Genomic DNA, 19,764 nt, shown 5'->3' with positions numbered 1-19,764 from the left:
TTGTCATCCAAATATCTACGATTCAAATCTCAATTATGACAAATTTGTAAAAAAAATTTCCAAATAAGACACGCAACTAAATGATGTTGGGCTCCTGAATTACCCACTACAAGCGCTTCCCGATTTATCATGATGACCGGTGAAAAATTTTCATGAAACTGGACCAATCACCTCAAACTCGACGTTACCAGCTTGATTAATCATTTATTTTTAAATAAGCAAATTTTATCCTAATTTGAGATAACAATAAGGTGGATATTTTGTAAGATAAATTAAAATCCAATTTGGATTAAGATTACATGTTTTCAGTAATTACTCAGCTAAGTAATTAAGTAGTGGACCGGCTCATAATCTGTTTTTGCACACCCGGTCTATCGCTGGTTCCCTCGTTAAGAGTCTCGAACCACAAAGCAACCTCCTTATCTCGTTTGACTTGTCTGACCTGCTTGGCATCAACCTTGTTGCATCAACTCTTCGATTGCACAAAGCGCTATAATGGACTCGAAGACAAAGATGATTATGGAAGTTCTTTTAATGTGGATAGCGAGAGAAAAAAAAAACTAACACGATAACTGAATTTGTACATAAGACCAGAAGATGAAGCGCAAGTGAGTACTCAAACATAGTTTTGGTGTTAATAATGAGCAATCAAGCAAACTATGCATCTTCCAAGTAGAAGTTCTTGTGGTAGGGCCTGAAACACCACAGCGGATTCATCTTACGCAACTTCAACCCAACTTCTAACACCCGGCCAACAATCTCCGCCACAATTGCCTTCCCGACCTCACCAGCCTCCTTCAGGTTTCGGCAAACCTGACCCTTGAGGCTCTCCCTGACCGTGAACTGGTAGCTGTGCAGGAACATTTGGCGCAGCAGCAGGTTGTTATGCTGTGGAGCTGCTAGAAGTGGTCGTTGGCTGACATAGTCAGTGGCCGGCTCCGGTGCCGGCCAACTGAAGTCCATGGCTGCTTGATGTGCTTGATTTTGGCTGGGGCATCAAATATAGGGTGGAGGGCTGTGTTAACGTCAGTGGTTGAACCGTAAGTTGGGGATAGTGAAACTAAAGGGTGGTAGCTGGCAATGGTTAACCAACTCATTATGTTGACGTAATTAATGGATATAATTAGGGAGTTTGTTGCTTTTATTAATTTGATTAGCAGTTCATCTCTCATTAATAGAAAAATCAATTGTTTGATGGCGGATTTATATGAGGTAGGTACAGACTTTTGATCGATCAAGTTACCAATTGGAACGCTAACCTACCAAATGTTGCAAGCAAGTAGAATCAAGAAATGGCACTGAACTATTCATTCATTGAATCAGAAAGTTGCAAAGTTATTTCATGTATCATATTTAAACTTTCGGCAAGACCTACTATTGGTACTTTGGAGTATCTCATGTAAGTCATTCAACAAATTTCAATAGACAGGGAATGGCTGCGATTGATGACTAACTCATCCAAACAACTAATAACCATCAATTTATGAGATGGCATACAAACCAACTTCTAAGGTAAAAGAAGCATATGTATTGCAAGAGTAAAGTAAAATTATCCTAAATAAAGAAAACAAGTAGCGTCTCAAGGTTTGAGAATCCATTTCTTATCAGAAAAATAAGAGAAGGCAATATAATAATTGAATTATAGAAAGTAAAGTAAGAAGAGATCACCAACCTAATTTTTTATCCTCCCACCAATATAGGAATATCAATCTTTTAGAACTGCTTCCAATGTTCAAGAACCTCCATTCCTAAATATCAGATGTACAATGGCATAAAAAAGAGGTAAGCATTCCAAGGACATCAACCAAAGTAAAAGTTGAGTTTCTGTGTTTTCACGTCTCTCAAGCCTGTCCTGAAAACAACTTAACTACATCCTTTTTAAGGTATATTTAGTCCACAAACCTTATGCCATTGATGGACTACTTCAAGACCATATCTGACATGCAAGTGGGCGAACTGCATAAGTATGAGAATGCAGTTGGAAATTGTTATCACCAAGAATTCTTGAAAGGACTGGTTGTATAATTCCTTGGTTGTTCCATGCTTAAGAATAATGAATAAAAATATTATGGCTTATTTGGTGAGGGGTCTCCATTCCAATGGCATGGGATTTGATAGGATGTAGAATCCTATGCAAAGTGGGATTAGAAGACGCATGCAAGATTTGGGATTGTAAATTTCCTATTGTCCACCAACAGTATGAGACACTCGTGAGCTGAACCAGGGAGCCCAGTGTGGCCTCTGAGGTATGGTTTTTTGGGTTGACCCAACGGCTCCATTAACTCCATATTGTCCTCTGGTTCCTAAGTTAACAAGTTAAAACTGCCAATCCAATCTGATTTTTTGTAATGCTTCACTGCTTGTTAAGTACTACTAAACAAGAACTACCTTGGAAAACAATAATTTAACATGTTCATAACTTTTAAATCTGATTCCTAAGGTTTTCCTACCTCATGAGTCATGGAACAGTCATTTGACTGGTGTTATCAAACAGTTTGTGAAACATAAAGGGAGCCACAGTGTGGACAGTGCAAGTGCAATGTATTGATTCAGTACAACAAGTTCAACTTATGAAACTATTGAAAAACAAATCTAATAAACCATATGAAACACCAAGATTTTAGAAAAAGAAATGAGCTATCGATGAGAAAACAGCATCATTAAATCGCCTCAAAACAACAATTAACGAAGCTGGAGATCAAAATCATACATTTCCAGACTCAAATTATCATGGATTTTGTAAATGCTTAAACCTTTCGCGTTAATGCACAAAGAGTTTCACAATTAATGCCAGGATGAAGTAACCAGGAATCTGAAAGATCGGGCCTTTTGTTATCATCAGATCCATATCGTAACAAAGTTCATAGAAGATGCATATACAACTAACTGGATGACACCGAATCAAAATGCTTCATTAAGTAAGAGAGAATAATAGCACGATCGCCAATCGGGGATCAGGTTGTACAAGGAGTAACAAAGATGCCTTACTTGCGAAAAGGGAAAGAAATGCTAGGGGAAAAGGCGAATACCCGCGGGCCATTGGTCGGATCGGAGGCAATAAACTCCTAGACATCAGTATCGGTCCATTTGGGGAGAGGTTTCTTGCGTCCCAAGAAGGAAAAGTTGCTCTTCCAGTTCCTTTTAAGCTCCTCAAAATGCCTCTATTGGACCCCTAATGGCGACGTCACGAATCCGAGTTTCTCTGCCATCGCCGTCTTCTTTCCCCGGTCGGCGATCGCTCGTGGTCTTGAACACATGAGAGTGGCCCGACACGTGACTTCCAGAGGTCCAAAATAAGGCAATTCCTCATTTTCTAAAGCGGTAAATTAAAAAAAAAATGGTAGATATTTTATTGAGAAATATAAATGTGGCCACTAATTTATGCATCAAGATTCCCGCAGATCGTGATGAACGAGCGTGGTTCGAGTTTTGTATTCCATCCTTTTCTGCAGCGAAAGAAAAAGATAACGTAAATGGCTTTGCCTTTCCTCCTCTGATTCCCTTCTCGACCTTCACCTTCACCTTCACCTTCACCTTCACCTTCCTCTCTCTACTCGAGGTGTTCCCTTCTGCATCGCTCCGGCCCGACTCGTCGTTTTCATGGAGGAGCACGCCGACTTCCGCGACTGGGAGATCCTTCCGGGGTCGGATGCCGGAGAGGACTTCAAGACTTTGCGAGCCTCGTCGGAGGACGGCTCCGAAGACGGTGCCATCAAATTCGACTACTTCGCGATCGATTCCGGAAAGTGCTACCACAAAGGGGCCGCCTTCGGTGACAGCGCCTGCGAGGAAGACGTGCATGTTGATTCAGATAACCCTAGCTGGATCGACCCTGAATCCGATTATCAATTCGATGATCGGACCAAAGGAGAGGTGGGTTTTCCTAAAGTAAGTTCGGGAGGCGGATTTTGGTCGGACGAGACATCGGAGGGGCAGATATCGCCTTTTGGTAGTGAAAAGGGGAGGTCTGAAGTAGACGAGGATGTGAAAGGTGTGGATGCCGAGGGGATTAAGGAGGTTAAAGTGACAAGTGTGGTGAATGAGAATCTTGACCAAGAAGATGTTGATGAAAATGCGAAGATTCATATTTCTTCAGGGGATTTGGAGGGTAAAAGTGTGGGCCTGGACAAGGTTTTGGCTAATGGAGAAGAGAAGAGAGGGAAAAATTGGTGGAAGTTCCCTTTTGAGATTCTAAAGTTCTGTGCTTTCAATGTGAAGCCAGTTTGGTCGATATCTATAGCTGCGGCCATATTGGGGGTGATGATGCTTGGAAGAAGGCTGTATAGGATGAAAGAGAAAACTAGAAGTATTCCTCTCAGGATCATCTTGGATGAAAAGGTTGCCTTTTGCTATTTGTTTCCTTGTTCAATTGATGCTTGACTTTTCTAATATTAATTTTAATAGATTCCCTTATTACTTATTAGTTGGTTTTGGTTGTTTGTTTGGTTATTAACTTAGAAAGTTTGACCCTTTGAGGCTTTTAATGATGGATCAAAATTAGAACATAGTTAATATTCATGCAGTTTTGCTAAAAAATACATGCACTTTTGTTCATTAGCAGAGCCTAGCTTTTAATACACTCTAATCTAGGTGTTCAAATAAGGCAGGTTTTTGATTGACTATCTAGCACAATATCATCAAAGAACTTGAAATTTTGAATTTATGTGGGTCTGTGCAAATTATTCACCTGATTAGATCACAAGGAATTGATTAGTATCAAGTAATTTTGTTATTTTGATGTTTCGAATCTGCCTTCTCGTTTAATTGCTCAAGTTTGAATAGCAACTCAGTTGTTGCTTCTAGCAACTTAGCATTTGTCCTCTCTTACTTGATTTCAGTATGGATTTTGGACGCAGATTCTAGTGGTGCTTTGTGGCATACTGCACTGCACATAGTGCAAATAGTCCCATTGCTTGCAGGGCTAAGATAACACTAATAACTAGAACCTCATCTAGGCTCCTAATTATTTATCTGTTATGAGTAGGGGTGGGAAGAGATGACACCATCTCTTTACATGGTACCATTTGACTCACCATAACAGATTTGGATTGGTTGGGTTATAAACCAACTCATTTATGACTCATGAATAAACAAGTCGTTTTGGGTTTCCTAACTTTACATGTTTTGATTTGTTTAAACACAACCTTGTTTGACTCTACATGTTTTGATTTGTTTAAACACAACCTTGTTTGACTCTGCATGTTTTGATTTGTTTAAACACAACCTTGTTTGACTCTACATGTTTTGATTTGTTTAAACACATCCTTGTTTGACTCTGTAAATACGACAAGTTTTGGCCAACCTAAAAACGGCCTCATGCAAAGCAAGGTAAGGTTGTATACGATAGACCCTTCCTTAGAATCCCGCATTGGTGGGAGTTTCGTGCACCGAGCTGAAAGAAAAATATATGTTATAATTTTTAAATTCCAATAAGGCAGGTTTGACCGTTTAAAAAGCTAAAATTCAAATCATGAATTTTGACACCCATTTATTCTGAATTAAAGTTGAACGTGTTGTGGGTCAATTAAACACATCCTAATTATAATTGATTGACTTAAATTGCCACCCCTAGCTATAAGTATATCAAAAGCCACTAGTGAACCTCGAAAAATTTTTAGTGCTTCCTTGTCATTAGTCAGCACTAGGAAACCTCCAAAATTTTTAATCCTTGTCATTAGTCAGCATATTCTTTGTTTATCAATGTTTTATGTTTTTCCCTCCAAATAGTTGTTTTGCCAAGGAGGGAATTTAGGTTATTGTCTCTATTAGACTTGAAGATAGTGAACTGGCATGTTGATGGTCTTAATATATAACATCCTCATGGCAGTTTGTTGTCCAAATAAGCATATGAAGGGGCACTCTTGAGGTTTGTTGCATGGTTGTCTTCCTGGAATCCCTTAACCTCAATAGTATACCTTTCCTATCTGTGATTGTAGTTATAAATTTATAGCTTTAGTGTTATTTATTTATTTTTCCAGTCAAATTTCTTCACTATTCTCGGTGAGATAAATGAATTTCATAGGTAGGAGCACATTTGTCTGTTTGTTGAATTATGTTGTTTTTCTGCAAGACTTTAACCTAAACAACATATAGTAATTATTTGTAATTGTACTTTTGGAGACTTAGTACTATTTTTGTTTGGAAACGCAAACATGCGCCTAAATACAGGCCATCTGTCCCATCTATTCCTGGTTATGGTAAATGGTTTTCATTTTGTAGTTTAGCTATATGCAGGGCCAATAGTTTTTGGTGCTCTAGTTATTAGGATCTCTCTTAATTATGTTTTGTTTGGTCTCTGAATCTATCTCATACCTGAATTCTAATTAATTGAACTTGTCTAACTATAAAACATATCAATCATGTTCGTACCAGTCATCTTTGAACAGATTCATATCATAATGTGGCTAAAATTATATAAGTGTGAATAATGTATATTTTTAAAGCAAGTCAACACCTTGATCTAAAATTACTCATTTATGGTATACTTTTTTTTTATAAAAGCATTGCTTCATTTGTTTCTCAAATTTCTTACATATTAAATTCATCAAGCATGGTTGGTGATACTATATTCTCACATAATCTTTCTTTTTAAACAAAGAAGCACATGACATGACAATCATACAAAATTGAAGAATCTACAAACCATTGATCTTAAATAATTGATCTAAAGTATTTGCAGCAACTTTTATACATTCAGCATAACTGTTTAAGGATTTCTAATTCTTGCTAGAGTCTGTTTCATATATTCAAATGGCACACTTCATCATATGTATTTGTCCCTAGTGATAAACTCTAGTGAATTTGTAAAGGGTGATTTCCTTTTTTATTTTTGGTAGGTAATTACTGCTTTAGACCTTGACCTCAAACACTTGGAATTCACGACTTCTTGATGTTGTAGTTGTAATTTGATTCTGCTCTGCAACATTTTGTTTCCTAGACATTTCTCAGAAACTAGCCTCATTCTTCTTTTGGTTGCTTATAGGATGACATCCTTTAAAACAGGATTAGGAAAGTTAAAAGGTCTTTGACTAACAAATGTAACTCTTTTGAGGATTCTTTTCCGTTTTTTGTGTACAGAAAGCATTCCAGTTAAAGATCCGTGCAGCTCGTCTTAACGAAGCCTTCTCCATCATGCGGCGAGTTCCGAACATAAGGCCTTCTCTACCTTCCGGTGGCTTGACAGCATGGTCTGTGCTCAGCCTTCAGTGAGATGCATCTGATCCATAGATGCGGACCACACGCTCCAGTTATTATTGTCAACAAGCAAACACTGTTGAATGAAACTTATAAAGTAGCTCTGACCGTTGGAAACATAAAAGATTTCATGTTCCAAGCAAGCATTGGTGTTCAAGGTGATCTCAAACTTGAGGTCATTGAACATGTTATCGATGTCGCTCTTAAACTGAGGTCATGTGTCTATCTGAAGTAGTAGACTATCTTCAAGATACTGTATAATTGTAACTTAGATACACGTTGCTCTCTGTGTGTGCCCATTATTATTCAGAGAGAGGATTTGCCTATACTAAATGCATCATTGCCTTTGTGGTTGTGGAATATTCAGAGTGTTCTGATCCAATATCTAAAAGCGCGCGCGCGCGGTTCCACAGAATTTTTTACATGCGCTTAAGCAAGCCCACAAGTTGGGCCGGGCCTAACTTCCCCCGCCAACGGACGTCACCAGTCGACAGTCAAACTAGTCAACATGACCGGCAGCACATTAATACGAGATTGGATTTGAGGTGGAGCCCTCCGAGCTCCAATGGCGCGTCTCGGTGGCTTTCAAGACATTAAGATGGTCGGCGACGGCACCCACTCGACCACCCGCCATCAACGTCCACCATTAGCCAATAGCCGCCAGGATTATGGATATTAAAGCACTCAAGTCGATCCCACCGCAGCAATTCAATGCTCTCACTAATTGCTTTTACCATTCCCTTCAAGTTTATTTCGGTTTAAGTTCACCACTGACTGTAAACTACAGATGGTCGGTTATAGATTTATATGTAGAGTCCTCAACTAAACAAAACTACCAAATGGACAGCGATCTCAACATATATATATCTCCTCCAGAAATTATCACTGTAAATATTTAGTTATTTTATAAACAGTGTTTCAGACAGTGATGAAGAAATTAGAGCCACGTACACTGTCTGAATTTTCAATAGGATTCAATTAATTGATGCTGGTGGAGGTAAAATAAAGAGAAGTGAATGTTGGTGATCTCTCAACTGGCCCCTCCCTTAAATTTGTCCTTGTATCAAGCTCATTTAGTATTATGGAGCTTCACCACACTCACCGAAGCCATTCAAGTGTATGTCAACTGTCTTCCCTCTTTAGTCGTCCAGGGGAATGATCAAAATGTATTCGGCATCTTTCAATTCATTCATCAATCGACTTAACAAATTAAAGCCTCCAAGTCAAAAAAACCTATTGACAAGTACCAAGTTCTTAGTTTTTGAATATTATTGTTACGCATATTCTCCGAGCAACGACAAAGTAAAGAAGACTTGTGACAGTATTTCCGAGTCGAAAGCTTGTTTAATTTCTCGAAGAGTCAAATAATTGACTTGATAATAACGTAACTAGAAGTTGTGAGACTTGTGATCCTTGATCAGTAAAGTTAACGTGTCCAAAGTCAGCTAAAGACAGTAGATAGGAGGACCACTTAGGGTTTTGTGGGGCAACACCTTCAATTTACATCTTTAACTTGCATGACATTTTTATCTGAAAGCAACATCTTACCAACAAACACCTCAAGCTACCATATTGCAATCTATTCCAATTGACCGATTTCAAAAAATTAAAGACGCGCAAGAATCAACTAGTAATCTAGCCGAATGCGGCCGACCGAAAACCACTGTTGAACTCAAACTAGGAGGCATTATTCAAGTCAAACCTCATTAAGAGTTTGAAATACCAGAGAGCGAGAGAGTAATTTGGCATTCTATCTATTAATGATCCAATTATGTACATAAATTTAACATGATAAATGCATCAATTATGGGTCAATGAAATCTAACCTTATTCTTCCATAGATTGAATAAATTAAGGAGAAAATCAAACCTTGTAGTTGGCCGGAGTCCGAAGGGTCAATTTTAAAGTCTTGGAACTTGCAAGAAAGTGGTCACGGATTGCCTTTGATCCCCATCCACCGTGATGGGCTCATTTGTGGTTAATATGTAAAAAATTAAATGGAAAATAATATTGGTATACAACATTAAAAAAAAATTAATATAGAATGATATAAAATAAGTATACTACATAATTTTTAATTAGAAACACATAAAAATAAGTCAACCCTTAGAATCCATTTGACACAGACTGACTATAAATTAAATTGGACAAGCTTTAGCTCAATAAACCAAGTGGACAAAACAAATAAGAAATAATAATAATAAAAAAAACTTAACCCTTTTATATGAGCCGACATATAAATAATTAAGCTTTGTAACATTTGGTAAATGACTTATCTTGCTCCTGTAATACAAATCTATCATCCGATTACCAACTCAGTTATATCCGTGGGTTGTATTGCCTCTATAGTGAAACTTCTTTTTTGTGAGTTACTATACTCAATTCATTTATAGGATAAGAAGAGTCAAGAAAAGTGACTTGATATGACCCTCAACTCTCAAGCCATCGCCATGGCTACCACCGGAGTAGGAGGAGGAGGAGGAGGAGGAGAATTAGACATGGATAATAATCCGGTTATGCCCGGGTTCCGGTTCCACCCGACCGAGGAGGAGCTCATCGAGTTCTACCTCCGCCGCAAGGTTGAGGGCAAGCGCTTCAATGTAGACCTCATCACCTTCCTCGACCTCTACCGCTACGATCCTTGGGAGCTTCCGGGTTAGTGGTTAACCGGAGATGCATAGGCATGTTTTTAGAGAATTAAGAGTAGTTTTCTTTATATACATGCAACAGCTTTTGCGGCTATCGGAGAAAAAGAGTGGTACTTCTACGTGCCTAGAGATCGGAAGTACCGTAACGGCGACCGGCCGAACCGGGTGACAGCGTCTGGGTACTGGAAGGCGACAGGGGCGGACCGGACGATCCGTAACGAGGGCGAAAACCGGTCGATCGGGCTGAAGAAGACGCTGGTGTTCTACGCAGGGAAGGCTCCGAAGGGAGTGAGAAGCAGCTGGATCATGAACGAGTACCGGCTGCCTCAGACCGAGATGACCAACTGCAAGGTAACCAGATCCATGAGATCTGTACTTAGATTTAGTCTGACTTTGGTTTCTATGAATTCCTTTCAATACTTTCATGAAACTTTTTCTGTTTTTTTTTTGGTAAAATTATATGATATAATTCACAAGCCTTGGAGCTAGGGTTTTCTATGAAATTAACCACAAAATCCTCATGGTTTTGATTTCTGCCAAGATCTATGGGATCTACACTTAGATTTAATTTGACCTAACTAGGTGTTTTTTCAAGGAGAAAGAATTATATATATAGAGAGAGAGAGAGAGATCTAGATTTCGATAATTCTATCAAGATCTGTGATTTAGGGTAAAAGAAAGAGTGTTCCAATTAAAATTTCTGCTTTTGTTTTCTTTGATTTTCCTTCTTCCTTATTTTTGTTAGTGAAATCTCTCTTATTTAATGAGAAAAAAAAGGCAATTGTTTGATTTTTTTTCTTCAGCTTTATCATATGTGAGTTTTGTTCTTGATCAGACTTATCGTATCAGATGCGTTAAAACTTCTTCTGCAGACTGAGATCTCGATTTGTCGAGTCTACAAAAGAGCCGGAGTTATCGAAAATCATCGTCATCGCCCTCCTGCCACCCTAACTGCTTCTGTCCCTAAGCCCTCAACTCCTCATGGAAACAGCAGCAACAACAACAATAATAATTCTGTATGGTCGGCTCTCATGGAGAATGTGACAAGTGCACAGGGTGGCACTAACCCTAATTCCCTACTCTCGGTGCAAATGGGCGGTGAACACACTGGTCTTTTCTACACACCGACTGCCTCGTCGGTGGCTCATTCTCTGAGCTCCACCACCACGTCGACCGAAGAAGACGGCGCGTCTCTTCGCCCGATTCTAACTTCCCCTACTCCCTCCATGGCTGCTCAGGTGATTGATGAGCTCAACAAACTAGTAGGGTTCAACACCAACTTTGACGTGAGCACTAATATAATCAACAACAACAACAACAACAACTATGGCGGCCAGTTCTTCCACTTGCCACCCTTCGGTAACTCATTGCCTATCATGACCAGTGCTTCACACAAGCTGTGGGAGTGGAATTTCTCTCTTCAGGAGAATGGTAGGGATTACACTGAATTCAAGTGATGTTAATCGAGATGCATACTTAATTAATTATGTATTCTAATTATTCAAAACGATTTATCTGAAATTGTAACTATATATATTGTGTAAGCAATATACAGAAGTCTAGCTATAAGCTACTGAACTCATAGGCATATAATATCAGTACTGTTATGCTTTCTTCTTCTTCTTCTTCTTTGTTTGGATTCCATGATTAATCTCTTCAAAGGATTCCAGAAAGCTGATGCATGAGATCGAATGAAGGTTGGCCTTTGTCTCATGGAATAGTGGATGCATGCATGCATGCAGAATGACATGATTTGCAGTAATACAAGACTTGCAGAGACATAATCTAAGAGGTCAAACGTTGTGCTGCAGAGTTTGCATGTGAATAGATAGGTAATTTTGTCTTAATATGTGCACCTGCATGGATGGCATATAGTACATCTGATCAGGTCAAAAACTACTTGCTGGATCTTGTTATTTGTTTGTCATGTTTCGTTTAGAATGTCAGCTGTTTTCTTGTTGGCATTTGCTAATTTACTTAGCTTCAGATAAATTAAACATGCATATTTAATTATGTATTAACTAGTTTTGTTTTGTCTATAATGGTTTTTTAATCGATTTATCCAACTTTCAGATTTAATATCACCACAGTCCAAAGGATATTTTGCTCTTCTTTTTCAGAAGCATTAGGATTCTAATTGTGTGTGTGTGTGTGTGTTTTTTTTTTTTTTTTTGCAGTCCGAAGGATGTTAGAATCATGTTACTTTAGAGATATTTTTACTGGCATTAATCGAGATTTAACATAAATTTTATAGAGCTATAAGTCAGTTAAATATTAATTTTTTTACATAAATTTTAAACTTTTCAGCATTAAAATATATGTATATATTATAGTAAATCTACATTGTATGAAAATATAGAACCCAAGTACATAATGTATGTACTATAGTGATTTTAAATTTTATAAAATGATAAAGTTGTAAATAGTCATAGACTATAGTTGTAAATTAAGATCTTAATTTTAGAACTTAAAATTATAATTTACGAGCATACAAAATTATAGTACATTAATTAGTAGAAACATAATAATTCAATTACTTATTATATAGTTCACAGTATGTACTTGTATATCTTTAATTTCGAAACTAACTATTTTTCTTTATATTGCATATGCCAAGATCATAATCGAGCAATGCTCATGCCAATGAGAACTTATACTTATCCAAGGATAGATTCAACATACATGTGATGCATCATCCATGATCTTTGTCATATTGTACATTTTCCAATGCAGAAAAACAAACTCAAATTCAACACATCCATTGGGCGTTTTGGCCATTGAATTTGTACGTAGCAACATCAAGAACATGCAAAAGGAGACATGTAGCAGACCAGAAAACTCTTCAACGGGTTAGTGCTTTGGACATCACAAAAATCTACAACCAAGATTGCTTTTCGCATGATACTTGAACCATCGCAACAATTTGATGGCAGAACAAAGCTTGATGGAGGTAAATTATGGCAATCCTCTGACACGGTGATATAGCTCCATCGTCGGTGAGTTAACAGTACACAAGAAGAGGTGGTTGTTAATATTCTTCAGTGGCACTGGCTGCGCTTAGATCCATGCTGAGATTGAGAGTCTGAAGGGAAGAAATGGACTATAAGAATTTGCACAACTCAGTACAAAAAACATGTTGAAGGATTTGAGCCTAAAGTAAGACAGTACAGCAAAGATAACAATTCGTCACAGAGATGAAAAGGAACAGGCAAATATCTTAAAGTACTAGATGAGAATTGCAGAACATCTTTTTCAGATATTAGGGTGTTAAATGAGGCAATGATTAGAACATTTGAGGTAAATTCAAAAACCCAACTAATTAAAACACGATATATATATATATGTATATATATAATTAAATGAATTCATAATTAGAATGGCTGACTAATTAAGGTTTTAATTTCTTAGCTGAGTGAATTTTTGGTAAATAAACCATTTTTGAATGATGCACCTGCAGGATTGCTTAGGCTACCTAGGAAGTTCGTCTAAACTGCTTTTTGAAACAAGCACAGTAAGGGGAGCGCGTAATCACTAGGCAAAGCAGTCCCCTTCTAATTCCACTTAGGCGGCCACCTAAACCGCTTTTTAGAAGAATGCAATGAAGGATTGTAGATTAATATTATGAACTCTCCACCAAAAAGAAGAGTGAAGTGTTTGAATCCATTTGATCAACCATTCAGAACAACAAAAGAGAGTACAAACAACAAAAGAGAGAATATATAAACTTCCCTTTAGGAGCAACATTGTGAGTATGAACAACAAAAGAGATACCTGCAAATCACTAGATGTGGATCATTATGAGAAAAAGAAGAAAGAAGAAAAAACTTTATTTTAATAAAATGAAGAAAAAGAAACTCAAAGAATTCAAGGCATTATTAGACTATTATTAATAATATGCTCTCTAAGAACTCACTTATCAGACTTGCGTCCAAGTTGCTTCTGGGGCAAAATAACTTGTGCTGAATGTGACTCATCCGTATTTGGGATAGGATGGATCATAATAGCAATTGCCCTTGCAACCTTCCCTACTTTCCTAACCTATCAAGTGCAAGCTTGTTGAGAAGAGTTATTCAACGTTCTTTCCCAAGCAAACAAGCATATGACAACAGAGACACAGAAGTCTAATCGCAATTTTAATCTGAGAAAAAAGCTCTTTACCATTGTTATCATAATTACAGTCCTTACTGAAGATATATTTCATATTTCAATAATAAAGAAACCAGAGATTCTACCTTGTTCGGTAAGCAGGAAGGATCACAGAACTTTCTTGCCCCTAGCTGTTTTCCCTTCTGAAGTTACTCCACAAGCTTTTCCTTCTCGGTCAAATTCAACCTGTATGAGGTTGAAGAATAGTAGCAATTGAGCATCAAAAAATTAAGCCATGGCATGGGATCATAAACATGCAGTCATTCAAAGGATACCTTGCATTCTGGTTTATTTAACATGTATGTTCCACCATAAACAGCACTAAGGCATGCAAAAGCCTGTAATTCTAACAAAAGCTTAGTACAAGAAAAATACCCCTCACAGTGTAACTGAGAAATGAATGATTAATCTGAAGTAGCTCTCCTAATCCATATAAGGGGTAGATATATGGTGAACCTCCTCGGATTCGTGCTAGGGATTCTACATACAGCTAACACAGAAAGAGACCAAGATTAAAACCAGAACCACATCACATCAACATAACTGATACAAGGAAACAAGTGGTCTGATAATTATTATTCGTTGTTTCTTATTTCTAAACAAGAACACTAATGAGTACTTACATGAAGACAGAGCAGGTACTTTTAAATTGGTTGGTAAGTTTGGTATTTTTCTCAATTGATAGGTCAAAATCTTTAGCATTTTCAAGGAACTAAAGAGTATATGTAGATGAAAATGAACTCTCTGCACCTCCTAGTATTTGGTTGCTGCTCAAAGCCTCAAACCATATGATGGATGTTATGACTGGTTCAAATTAAGTGAAATTATTTCAGCGAACATCCTAATAAAAAAAATTTACACATTAGAGTTCAAATTAAATTTACCCCATTATAAACTAGTCATAACAGTCGATTCCACTAATGTAAGTAGAAAGTTGGACAAACAACATAGGCATTACACCATAACATTTACTGATACACAATTAATTAATGTTGGAAATAATAAAGGTTCCACTACCACAAATTGGTTAAATAAAAATTGATTGAATATGGTAAGGATTTCTAAAGTTGGTGCAGAAAGTATCTACCTTCATCTTCTTCACCGTATCAAATGCAGGCTCATATAGATATTGATCATCTCTATGAAGAGAAAAGGCATGGCCAATGATGTCAATTGTGTTGTCATCCAAACCATATTTTCTAAACCCACATAGAAAGTTAGTCGCTAGTGCAGCAAGAATATAGAATGATAGGAGCAGAGCAGAAATCTACCTAGTTTTATTTTCCCTTAAAAACCAAGCCAGCTAATTGGATCTAAGACAGTTATAATCTTTGCAGGCATCTATTTGACTACAAAATTTTGGCAAGACAGCTAAGAAGAAAAGCACATGATTAATACATAATAATACATGAAAATACAATGTGCACTTTGTGAGTAAGCATGTCATGAAATTTCACAAGCAAATTCCTAGTATGGAATCTAATTCAATCAACAATAACAGGATCTGCATGAAATAAGTTCCTTTGTAGTCATTTTAGTAAGGTCCAATCCTTCATGAGTTTTTTGGATCGGTTTCATCAAAGTTCTGGACATAGATGATGAATTTCTGAGCTCAGCGCTTCTCAAAAAATCCCATTAATGGAGACTTTAGTGCCTCTATATCAGTAACAGGGACCTTGTAGATCTATTCCAATCAAAACAGAACAGCAAAAAGTGGTGTCAGCATTACCACAAGTCAATAAATGTGATAGACTACAAGCACCACAAAGTAAATAGCAAATATGGGAAGGCATACCTTTCCTTTATTAAAGATAGCAACCATCAACGGCTTTGAAAGAGAGAGATTTTGTGGCATCAGAATGTATAAGTGTGTGTACCAGAATACCATTGGCCAGCATAAACTAGATGTACAATACAATTCACAAGTTAGCTTTCAGATCAATAAAACACAACGTACATCATTCATTGCTTCTAAAGAGTTCAAACTTCTAGCATCGATAAATTAAAGTGAGAGAGTAAGGGTAGTAAAGAGGAAGAAGATGTCGTGATAAAGAGAACAGAGGACATGCAAGAGGCTTCCACCAATACAGGGTCCAAAGAGGAAGAAACTGTCGTGATAAAGAGAACAGAGGACATGCAAGAGTCTTCCACCAATACGGGTCCCAAGGAAGTGTCGGGCCATATTAGGTCTATTGCGGAGATGTTTTTTTTTTGTGGCTAAATAAATATATGAGATTACATTAATCATCAAATTTCTCATTTTTTTTACATAATTCCCCATGCCTATGGACTATAGTCGCAAAATGTAGCAAGAAACCAACCAATAGTGATTTTGAGCGTCCTTCCGTAATTAAACATGACATTATCACACTAGGATCTAGCAAAAACACAAGTGAGAGTGGCCATTCTGTTGTGTATTGAGCTAATGAGCTGCACAGCTGCACTCCTCTGAGTTCCTTCACTTCACACCATTTCCTTCCTCAGACAATTGTCTCCGCTCCACTAGACAGTGCAAGAACTTAAGAACCTGTAGGGAAGTTTCACATTATGTCATTTTTATCAGGAAAGTTTTATTATTTTGGTAAAATACAACTAAACAAAACAATGTAATCGCCAGTAAGAACAGACTCCAGAAATTCTGGTAGAATACAACTATACAAGGTGAATTGAGACGTTGGGAGGGGTCAGCTATCATGGGAAGAAACTCCTTGGCCGGTTGGCACAGAAGTCTGCAATGACCGACGAGTCGATACAAGAGGAGACAATTAGATTCTACGAGACTGCATTTGTTGAAAATGTTGCAATATTTGCTCATTTTCAACTGTAAAAAAAAATATCCTTCTCAATGTATACAACTAGAGTATAATCCATTCATTCATCTCCCATTCTATTACGTAAATCAGTTTTCACAGTCTTCATTGTAGAAAAAACTCGTTCAACGGAAGTAGTTGCAACTGGTAAAACTAATGTCAACTCTATCATACAATAAACCAATGGAAAACTAAATATTTTTCAGTTTCAACCAATTTCTGAGCAAGAATTCCTAAGTCGTCAATTGAAGAAAATTGAGGATCATCCCACAAATTATAAAAGTAACTCATAAGTTGTTGTTCCAAAAATAAATAATTAGTACCAAAGAAGTCCTCGGGATAAAAATTAGCAAGATGGATGAGTTTGCGAACATCAAATTGACAGAAAGAATTTCTTGGATTTAGAAATGCTATGCAACCAAGCAATTCTGGACTAACTTCTGAAAAATGATTATTCATCGCTTGTATAATTAAATCAACAACCTAGCATTCAAATTTGCAACCATGATAACATTAATAATCAATAAAATCTCTTTAACAAAAAAAAAAGTTTTTTAGAAATAATACCCGTCAAAAAATCTCCACACGATAATGATGAAAATTGGTGATGAGCTGCCCTCTACGCCTGCCATGACCATGAGTTAGCATCTTGTCCTCCATATCAAGTATTGGGATCATATTCAATTCACAAAATGTGTTAACTTGTTTCAAAATTAACTGTCATCCATCTTCCCTGAAGTCTTATAGTCGACATTTGACACTTCTAATCAAGGGCATGACTTAAACAGTATTTTGATCCCCTTGTCGTAGGAAAGTGACAACTCATTTGTAATTCCCAATATATACTTCATCAAATGCAATACAAAAACAAATTTTTTAACTCTCCATCTTCTCAATTAAACCTATGGCAACACCTTTATTCGCAGAATAAGAGGAGTCATCATGTACATTTCCTAACACTTCTATTACTGAAGACCACATAGAGCATAGACGAAGTAATGTTAAGTAGTATGATCCTCAACGAGTATCCCCAAGTCCTGCTAAACTAGTTTCTTGAATTTTGCTTTTCCACTAGTGATTTCTCCGCTTTCCAATTCAATAATTATCTTATCATGTTAAATCTTTCTAAGTTGATTTCTCCTCTTACAAGATGCTCTAAATATATTCACAATCATGGTGACATACCCAAAAAATTCGCTCATAGTAAAGTAGTCATGGGCAACAACAACAAGAACTAATTGGAGCTGGTGAGAGAAACAGTAAACATACATTGCAAATGGATTTTCTTGTAGTATCAGAGATTTCAACCCATTAAACTAGCCACGCATATTTGAAACCCCATCATATCCTTGGTCTCTCAATCTAGATAATGATAAACCATGTTGCGCAAATAAAACATCAATAACCCTTTTCAAAAAATGAGAACTAGTGTCAGGCACATGTACAACTGCAAGAAATCGTTCAATCACACATCCTTCTTTATTCATATACCTCAAAACAACTCTCATATGCTCCTTCACTCAACTGTCCTGAGCCTCATCAACCATCAAAGAAAAGAATTTATCTCCAATATCATTGATTATAGCAAATGTGATCTCTGAGGCACAAGCACGTGTTAAATTCTTTTGAATTTTTGGGGAAGTCAATTGATTGTTTGCAGGAGCATTTTGTTTTATAACTTTGGAAACCTCTTCATTTCGTTGACTATACCATTCAAGCATCTCAAGAAATTACCTCTATTTGAAGAACTAGTTGACTCATCGTCTCCTCAAAAAGGCAACCCTTGCTTCAATAGAAAGCGTGTCACATCCAACATTGCTATTAAACGGGTGAGATAATAAATTTTTATATCATGACCATGTACTCATAAAATATTTCCCACATTATGCCTTTGATCTTGAAAAAACTCAAATTGTATTCTAGTTTCATTGTGACAACTATTCACAGTCCCCATATGATGATTGAATCTTTCTAATGCCCTTTTCCAATTATTATATTCATCTTTTATAAAGGCATTATCTATATTGTATTCTAGTTTCATGCTGCCTGCTGGCGCCTGGTGTTTGCAAGCGACGGCCGCCAGCGAGCCGCCCGCCAGGTTGGGGGAAGCTGAATTTTCGAAACCTCCTTGGCAGCGTCATGATTGCTGGCAACATCTGTGAGTGGCAGCCAGGTTGGGGGAGGCTGAAGCCTCCCTTAGCCTCCCTGTCCGCCACTAATTGTACGTAGTCTTATCCTACATTAATTGCAAGAGATTGTTTTCGCAACATAAACCCATGATCATAAGGTCACACGACATCAACTTTACTGTTGTGTGAAGACTCCCCTTCAGTCAATCATAAAAAAAAAAAGACAAACTTTCCCAAGTAAAAAGCTAAAGAATCAACATTAAAAGGAACAATGAAAATCATTAGCAAAATACAACACTTCATTCATGACATGAATTCAATGTGGAACAGAAAAGTTTGCCAAAAATATGTAAAGATAATTCATGTTATCTAATTATTCAAGCAGGAGGACGTTTCATTCTATTATGAAATGCATCAATGATAGCTTTTTGAAAGAAAGCATGCTTATGTCCATTCAACATTCTCAACATGCAGTTATACAAAAAAAAAACATCCAAATAATTCTATTGAAGATGAAAAGTACATGACCATTTGGGATATTATAAGATTATTTGGCTTATGTCATTTATGTCAAACTTGAATACTTGACACCAAGCAGGGTAAGACTTTCGAGTCACATACTGCCATATCAATTTACAGAATCATACAAATTGAGGAAACAAACATGCCAATGACGCAAATTATCACAACTTCACCTCATGTCTTACTCAATTCAAAATCTCCTAGCAAGGCAAAGCCCGTACTGATCATACGATTGGCCACAATACGATTGGCCACAATCAGAAAAAAGTAAACCGAAACATCAGAGAAAGAAAAATCCACCAGATGTGTGACCAG

General features: G+C 37.2%; 2 protein-coding genes, 1 long non-coding RNA gene and 1 pseudogene across 3 annotated transcripts; 2 read left to right on the top strand and 2 right to left on the bottom strand.

Moving 5' to 3' along the window:
• Positions 1-247: 247 nt before the first annotated feature.
• On the bottom strand, positions 248-3,330 carry LOC122019777. The gene is made up of 3 exons (XR_006122030.1): positions 3,030-3,330; positions 1,673-1,748; positions 248-1,015 (listed from the first exon to the last, which is right to left on the bottom strand). It is a non-coding gene; the product is annotated as an uncharacterized LOC122019777 (long non-coding RNA).
• Positions 3,331-3,451: 121 nt separating this feature from the next.
• LOC122019776 lies at positions 3,452-7,527 on the top strand. Its single transcript, XM_042577289.1, has 2 exons — positions 3,452-4,338; positions 7,078-7,527. The coding sequence occupies exons 1-2, from the start codon at positions 3,601-3,603 to the stop codon at positions 7,207-7,209; spliced, it is 870 nt and encodes a 289-aa protein (XP_042433223.1). The 5' UTR covers positions 3,452-3,600; the 3' UTR covers positions 7,210-7,527.
• A 2,000-nt stretch (positions 7,528-9,527) lies between these two features.
• On the top strand, positions 9,528-11,454 carry LOC122020639 (NAC domain-containing protein 35-like). The gene is made up of 3 exons (XM_042578645.1): positions 9,528-9,849; positions 9,925-10,193; positions 10,715-11,454. The coding sequence occupies exons 1-3, from the start codon at positions 9,618-9,620 to the stop codon at positions 11,297-11,299; spliced, it is 1,086 nt and encodes a 361-aa protein (XP_042434579.1). The 5' UTR covers positions 9,528-9,617; the 3' UTR covers positions 11,300-11,454.
• Positions 11,455-12,930: 1,476 nt separating this feature from the next.
• Positions 12,931-17,359, bottom strand: LOC122020546 (annotated as a pseudogene).
• Positions 17,360-19,764: the final 2,405 nt, after the last annotated feature.

The sequence above is a fragment of the Zingiber officinale genome, chromosome 9A (genome assembly GCF_018446385.1).
Source record: "Zingiber officinale cultivar Zhangliang chromosome 9A, Zo_v1.1, whole genome shotgun sequence".
Taxonomy (NCBI): domain Eukaryota; kingdom Viridiplantae; phylum Streptophyta; class Magnoliopsida; order Zingiberales; family Zingiberaceae; genus Zingiber; species Zingiber officinale.
The sequence above is the reverse complement of the archived record's forward strand: the minus strand, read 5'-3'. Positions and strand labels throughout refer to the sequence as shown.